The sequence below is a fragment of the Cinclus cinclus genome, chromosome 1 (genome assembly GCF_963662255.1).
Source record: "Cinclus cinclus chromosome 1, bCinCin1.1, whole genome shotgun sequence".
Lineage (NCBI taxonomy): Eukaryota > Metazoa > Chordata > Aves > Passeriformes > Cinclidae > Cinclus > Cinclus cinclus.
In genome coordinates, this window is record NC_085046.1 from 5,733,817 (window position 1) to 5,741,888 (window position 8,072).

Consider the following 8,072-nt stretch of genomic DNA (forward strand, 5'->3'; position numbering starts at 1 on the left):
TCCATGATTCTATGAACTTCTCTTGCGCCACAACAGCGCCACAAACCTGCACAAGTTTTCATAAATGGTTATTGCTAGTCTAACAGCTGTGGTTTATGCCCTTTTAGACACAAACTCTTCTCAGAGAACTATAACATGCCCTCACAAGGTATCTTGAAAAGAGACAAATGGATAAATAAGAGCCTATTTTCAAAGCAATAGGAGGGCTATCCATTTCTAAAAGAAACTACCATTTTCTTTCACTCAAGGCAGCTTCAAACCATTAACCTTCCCTACAATTCTGCAGACTTCAATTCAGTGGGTTAGAGCATGGTGCTGATAACACCGAGGTTGTGGGTTTGATCCCTGTATGGACCATTCACTTGATGATCCCTGAAGGTCCCTCACAATTCAGGATATTCTGTGATTCTGTGACTTCTGTTGTGCTTGATGGAGGATTCTACACCTAAAGATGTTTGCACAGACCCATCTGAGCCTACACTTCCAGCACAGGAGATTCACGGTTCTAAGTATATCACAGCACTTGAAGCCCACAAAACCAGGAAAAACCATCGTGGAACCCTCTGCTATTTCCTCCAGCCGTACATCACAGCATCCATTGTGACAGTGACAATGGTGGTGACATTTCCAGAACCCGCTGCTGCTGTGTCCGCAGCCCCGCCCCGGCTGCTCCGGACCCCTGGTCCCAAGGACAGCAGCTCCGGCCTCACTGCTGGGAAGGGGCTCAGGGAGGGAGCAGCCACCGGGATCCCCGAGCATCCCCCCAGGCTGCGCCCATCCCGTGGGGTGCAGGTGGGTGCCCGGGGCTGCTGCGGCTCTGGGGGGATGCACAGGATGCTGCCTTGGTGCCTCCGCTCGCCCAGCCCAGAGGGATGTGTCAGAGAAGTGCTTTTCCTCCTTGTCTTTAGGAAAAATTAATGCTGCTTTATTAGCCTGCAGTTACTAGCCAACCATTGTGGCAATTCTCTGTCCCTTCCATCAGCAGTTTGGCTTTCAAGCCTTGCTTCTCTGCTTGGTTTACGCCACACTAAAGGTAAATTGTCTGTAGAGGATGACATTTTAGTTACAAAAACCTCAGTCTTGCATTCCACGTGGTTCTTAGGAAATATCCTGGAATGTTTACTCAAGTTAGATTTGAGATAGTCCTTTTAAAGCCTTACCAAAAAAATGTGTCACTACACAAAAAGGAGCAGATGCAGAGTTGTATTAAAACTACAGTTTAACTCCTTTTTTTTTTTTTTTTTTTTTTTACACACTACTGTCTTGGGCCCTTGATAGACCTATTTCAGGGACAAAAAGTTGAAGTATATAGCCCAGGCAAAGCTTTGTACTTTATCTGGTATGATCAAAAGCCATGTTTTTCAAATTTTTGCCTCATTATGAGATAATACTGTTAACATTAAGTTTTAAATTTACCTTACTGTGCATTTTAAGAATTTGCTCAGCTCTCGTTAACAAAATCATTATTTCTGTAGTTTATTTCATTTTATAGACCAGCAGAAGTCCTGAATGAGTCAGAGCAAGGCGTTCCTGTCTCCTGGCTCCCAGTTCCAAATTTGTTGGTCCATATTTTTTTTTTTACTCTGTAGCCAGGCCTGAGTATTTTTAAGTTATTATTTGAAAGGCAACAATAAGCACAAAAGCATGAAAGCTTAATAAACCCTCCCCTCACACTCCACTGCCCCAAGAAGTGTCAGCAAGAATGTAATTGAAAGTTAAGGGAAAGGAGGGGGGGGAGGAAGATAAAAAATACACGGGGAAAAAAGAAATGGATTTCCCAGGTGGAACTCCTGGCCTGGGGATGCCTCCACAACTGCATGCCTTTAAGAATTAGCATTGCTACATAAACCAGTATTACCCAGCCTTTTCTGCACTTGGCTCTGTTCAACGAGGGTTTGTAGTTTGCTGTGGTTTTTTTTTTTTTTTTTTTGGCAAATGTTCATATGCTCACAACCTTAAGTAAACATTAAATCCAGTTATGCAGTCCTGATTGTGAACTCTTGTATGCAGGAGCTCCGGGCACTGGGCATGAAAACAACCTGAGTGACATCCACAGCTTCAGTGCAGACCAGGCAACTCCTGACACAAGTCACTGTGCTTGGAAGAAAGTCACTCCTTCATTTAGGAAGACTTCAGATGCTGCATACTTGAGTTTCTTTTATTATTTTTTTTTTTGCTAGCACAATGAAGGAAATGTCCTGCTTCTGCTTGACTTTTTCTTCCTTGTTGGAACAGATGGTGAAGGCTTACAAATACGTGACTGGTATTTTTTCAGTGACTCATAGCTCAGAGCCACAGGTTTCAGAGGGTGATAAGAAGCTCACCAAGATGGATGTAAGTGTACTTGAGGAGCAGTATGACCATATAAAACAGAAGCAAAAACTGCAACCACACATTATTGTATATAAAACAGGTACGCTTATATTTGTAGGAAAAAAATGCGTATGTAATGTAAAGATTGTTTCTTTAAATGTTTTATAACACACTGCTCTTTTTGTGTTTAGCTTCAATAGAGGTAAAAGTAAATTCCTTTTCTGTCATTTTGGGGTTTTATTCGTCTTGCTGAAAGGTGGTTTTATATTTATATCTATAAGCTTCATGTCAGTGAAATATTATTATGTATTTGAAACAGATGAACATATTTAAGGTAAGGTTTTATAGGTTTTATATCAGTAAAATAAAGTTCTAAACATAAATAGTAATTGTTACAGTAACCATGTTCTTCATGTCTATGATAAGTGTATTTGTGCAACATATTCTGTAATATTTCTGCTCTCTTCAATGCTTCCATCAGAACCAGCAATTCTGGATAATCTTTCTCTTTTTCCCCTTCTCTATCTGTGTAAAGAAAGAGTACAGGAAGCAATGGCAAATATCAAGTAACAAGCACAAGTTGGGGTTTTGTTAAAAAATAACTTTAATTAGAAGTCATAGTAGGTAGCCAAGGTACAAGCTTGGAACAAAAGGTCCTGTTTTGAAAGTATTTTCAGTGCATATTGCTTGGAAAGTGCATACATAGAAAAACAAGAATATGTAAGAATAGATCACTGATCTACCTGCCACATTAAAAAGATTTTACATAAGAAACTTGCAATTATTTTGAAGCTTTTAGTTAGACTACTGCTGACAATACCATACTGATACATTAGCTTTCCAAGTTAAAGTGATATTGAGAGTACTAAGACAGCTAATAAAGTTGTCTTCTGAATTTAATTTTAATATAAAACACATCCTTCACTCATGTGTCATATTAGTATTTAGCTCAACAAGTGGAGAACTTAGGTTACTTCATTCTTTACATTTTCCTCTAAGTTTTTCAGCAGTTCTAGCATTTGTCTGTGTCAGACTTCATGATCAAAACAATCAGAAAAAAACCATGTAATTATGAACTATGCAACAGATTTACTTATTCAATATTCCTTCATTCAAATGTTTTGAAATTCTCATGTTAAAGGAATTAAAATCTCTGTGAAGAATAAAATATATATATATAAGCTTATTTTATCAGGTACCAAAAAGCAGCTGACTTGAAGACAAAACAGCCCATCTAATCAGTTATAGCAAAAAAAAGTTAGTTAAAGAAAGGGAGCAGAAGCCTTTATTCAGATTGAATTCAAATGAAGTTTCAGATACAATGAACGTAATCAAGAGCAGATTTTTGCAAGGTCATTTGAAGATTAAAATATGTAAGAAAGTAGAACCGCAGTTTCTGGGGAGTTTAAAACGTAGTAGGGCTACAAATTCACATACAAATATTTTTGTACACATGCACCTTCCCCAAAACATTCACAAAATCACATAACCTGCTGCACTGAACTTCCATCTTCAAACAACCTGCGTGGAAAGGATTCATGTCACTGTTAGCAGACCGAATTTGGATACTTTTTGTTATGCAGAGCTCTCAAGGTCCTAAAAGTTTATCTTGTACATTCCTGTGGAAGCTGGGAAAACAAGTTACGTGGCTCAGCGCTTTGTACCTGTTACATGCATCAGTTTTCAGGTATATATGGAGCAAAAATTAACATTGCCATATCAGGACTGCCCTACACTATCCCAAAATTCCAGGCAATTCCAAAATGCAGTCCATGTATGTGTCAGTGATTTGTACTGAGACCAAGTTTTTTTCCCTACCTGGAGGGTCGAGTTATGGCTGTGCTGGGAAAGGGGTGACAACAACAGGACCACCACAAACCCCACACATACACACACACCTCAAAGACCAGGCACACAAACTCTCACGGAAGAAGAGCACCTTCAGTCCCTCGTGGTCCTAAAAGTCCCTGCCAAAGGTCTTTGTTCTTACCAGGAAAGCCCTGCTTCATTCCTGCATGGCAGAGAAGCTGCCCTTCCATGTAAGCACAGGGATTTGGAGCACTGTAGGTTTGTTGCACCACAGCTGGAACGGTAATTCCAAGTTTTCCAGAGGACTTTTAGCTTTGTATATCACTTCCTGTCTGCAGGAGTCGTGAAACTGTGGGCCTTTAAACAGACCTTATGACCCTCTAACTCTATTTTTTTTTTCACAGAGGGCTTAGTAACCAAGAAGTCACCTGAAAACAACTTTTCTTGCCCAATACACACAGCCACATTCATGCTTCTGCCCACTCCTGATTATTTGAGAACAAAGACCAAAGATTTGAAAGGCACCAGTTAAGGGGATAATACAGCAGTGTATTCATTATTTATTGGCTTAGAAGCTGAAAAACAGTATTTACTTTAGGAATTAAGTGGGAGTATTCAGCACATGCAGTCACAACAGAATAAATACTGGGGCTCTGACTGCAGAAATCTCTTCCAAGTATTTCCCAAGCTAACTTGAGATAAGATTAACTTTTGCCACTCCAGAATCTTAAAAGTATCTATTAATAATGACAGCATATGGCCAGATGGTAAACAACTCTGCAACAAGGCTATAATACACAATTTACATGGAGGTTAAAAAAAAAGACAGAAAAACAGAAAGAAAGGTCTGTATAACTGCAGCTTTCTTGAGAAGTTTGGACAGTGCTGGAGATGTGTTAATTCAACACTCAGTGGTTCAGGACTATCGCATTTCTATCCAAGGTCATTGCTCAATTTTGTGTGCTGCACCTGGAGCCAAGCAAGGAATTAAATCAACCTTGAACTCAAAACCAGTTCACACTATTAAAATTGGACTATATCTGTCACTTTGAACTTTCTGATCAGCTCAAAACAGATCATAACTACTCTGATGACCAGTTCATAAGGTTCTAGATATTCTGATGTTGCCTATCAATGTCAGTACAGCAAAAAGCACAGTTAACACCACAAGAACACACAAAGTTGCTTCACCTCCGTCTCTCAGTTCCATTCTCTCTTGGTTTTTCTCTCACATACAGACAACAAGACCTGATTTTCACAGCTTGGTGCTATACTGTGCTGCTCTGCAGAACACACGGGGCTCTGATTTGCACGTGGATCTTTTTATAGCCAGCCAAGCTCAGCTTTATTTCTTGGATGAGGTCCAGTCATAACTTTGATTCTCATTGTTGCATTGGTAGAGAACTGTGTGTTCTTATCTCTTTGAGTGGAGTCACCCTAAGAAATTCTGTTAACACACCTCACTGTACAGACGGATGCACAAACACACCTGTATCTCAAAGCTCTGCACGTGCCTCAGTCTCCTTTCTCTCGGTAATGCGGCACGAGAACCAGTGTGGCCTGACATGGTTCTCCCTCCCAGCCATGCTGCAAAAACAGCTCTTATCAGATCAACCCTTCATGGCCAAGGAGCAGAAAAAGTTCTGTGATATTATGCTGGGGTTGTTGTTTCAGCAGTGGGAGCCAAAGGCAGCAGTGAAAGCCCTTGCTTAGCAAAACCCCTGTTGTACAGGTTCATTTACTGCCAGTAAATCAGCTGGGTCTGACATCTCCTAACACATTTGTAAAGATGACACAAAAGGCAGCTTTGAAGCAGAGGTTTTGCTCTTGGGTTTTTGTGCAGGCAGCATCCTACTCAAACTAGCTTCATTTCAAATTCAGGGTTACAATCCTTTTAAAACAGTTGTTCAGAGACATTCAAAATATAATCAGCACTCTTCTATGTCTACTTTTCTCCCTTTAATGTGTTTCAGAACTTATACTGCAAGAGACACAAGACACTATAAGTCAACCCTGTAAATAAGGCCAGCATTCTGCACAACCCCTACTTTAAACTGTATTTATACCAACTGAAGTATATTTCATTAGTGTCAATGGATTATCTCTAGTGTAATAGATCAGTTTCTGTTCAAGACACAGAAAACCAGTCATGTCCAGCAATTTGATGACTGCTATATATAATTAAAGTAGCATTATCATTTCTAATATCTTAAACATTTTAACAGTAACTTTCATAGTGCTTTAGAAATTAAGCTATAGGAGTAGAATATTAAATAAAAAAAAAAAGAGACCAAAATCTCTCCAACTGTTACAGCTACTCTATACCTTTCACAGAGGAAGAAGTTTCATCTAAGTTATCATTCAGGCTGTGATAAGCTATTTACACAATTTATACTGATTGGAATAGTAAAATTGCAGGAAAATATTAAAATACAAGGTTATAATGTTAACGATCCTTCATTAAGAAAAATAAGACATTCAGAACTTGTTTCATCTGGAAATAGTCATAATATTATGAAGCTGTGAATACAAACTTCAAACAGTATGAAACAGAACATTTTTGTCTTTCAAATTACAGCACTTCCAACACACTGAGCAAGTCTCTACTCACCTTAAGAACTTTTACTTACAAGCAATTAATTACTGAAAGTCAGTTCTCAATCTGTGCTGTTAATGAGTCTTAGAGTACCAGTTAGATCAATATTGTCTTGATAAATTTCCATTTTCATATGACTAAAACTAGAATACCATTTATGCCCTCAGAACTGCAAAAGCAAGCATGAAGTAATTCTACTCCTTAATGTGGCATCAAAAGAACTTGCACTGCTCTCAGCCACTGAACCAAAGGACACAGCTAGAACTCATGCTAAAGCTTTTCAGATGAGTTTATGCTGCAGAAATCATACCCTTGATTTTTGCCACTATAGTAACGTGCACAAATGTATTTCTCCTGCAGGTGGACATGAATCTGTTCTGCCAGAATCAATTGTCAACCCTGTTCTAATTAATAAGAAAGTTAAAAGATCAAAGTCATGTAGAGGAGACGTCCCAGTCAGAAAAGTCGTGCTGGAGCCAATCAACAGTGGCGACTCAGAAGACGACTTGCTATGGCACATCCACCTGGGAACTCACCGCCTGGGGCAGGCCCCTGGACAAGGAGATTCCTGGGATCCTTCCCAGTGCAACAGCACACCGTGGAGTTTTGACAACCACAGACTGATTTCAAAGGGAAACGACACACTGCAGACCAAGGAACCAGCAGGAGCAGGTGAACTCTCTGAGCTCAGGCAGCTGGGAAGCTCGAGTGTGTTGAACAACCTCAGCAAAGAGAACGGCTGCAACATTTCAAGCTCCTGCCAAAAGCCTCCTCTGAAATCAGCCCCTGCAGCACTTTGGGCACATCAGCAGATTTCTGCTACAAAATGCATGCCAGCCTGCAACAAACTGAACTTTTACCCTTTCCCAAATAGGAAAGGGCCCAGAATTTCTGAAGCAGCAAGAAGGCTTGGGTTATATGTCTCACAATGAAGACTTTCAGTAATACCTAAAACTTAGTCAAAAACTTGACTAAAACCTAAAATAGCAAAGCAGTCTTTCTAGTTACACAGATCAACCTGCTGAGGTCTACTATTTTTATTAGCCACAGAAGATTCTAATTATATAATCTTTAAAATCTTTATATTTCTTAACATATGATTTCATCATTCAGTTTCAAGATATTCAAGATAATTTCTGATGTATTTTTTTTAAATCAATTAATAAAACATCTGCTCATTTATATTGTTGCAATGAGACTTAGTAAATATAATTCCCTACTCATACATAAATTTTATCACAATATATTTTTGGTTCCCATTTATCCTCAGTGTTTCATTAGAAAACTAATGAGATATCACCCCTTCTGCAAGATCTTTAGAGGGAGGAGACCCTCTCTCACAGGGGTTTTTCAA

At 39.3% G+C, this 8,072-nt stretch overlaps 1 protein-coding gene across 1 annotated transcript; it reads left to right on the plus strand.

The window, feature by feature from the left end:
* Positions 1-1,564: 1,564 nt before the first annotated feature.
* Positions 1,565-7,650, plus strand: C1H9orf152 (chromosome 1 C9orf152 homolog). Its single transcript, XM_062493652.1, has 2 exons — positions 1,565-2,413; positions 7,079-7,650. Exons 1-2 carry the CDS (start codon positions 2,185-2,187, stop codon positions 7,648-7,650), a joined length of 801 nt encoding a protein of 266 aa, XP_062349636.1. The 5' UTR covers positions 1,565-2,184.
* The last annotated feature ends 422 nt before the right edge of the window (positions 7,651-8,072 follow it).

Bases quoted from the DNA above. Each gene is read 5' to 3' on its own strand.
- C1H9orf152 (XM_062493652.1), top strand. From the start codon at position 2,185: ATGAAGGAAATGTCCTGCTTCTGCTTGACTTTTTCTTCCTTGTTGGAA. The intron at 2,414-7,078 runs GTACGCTTATAT...TTTCTCCTGCAG, and splicing joins CATTATTGTATATAAAACAG to GTGGACATGAATCTGTTCTG.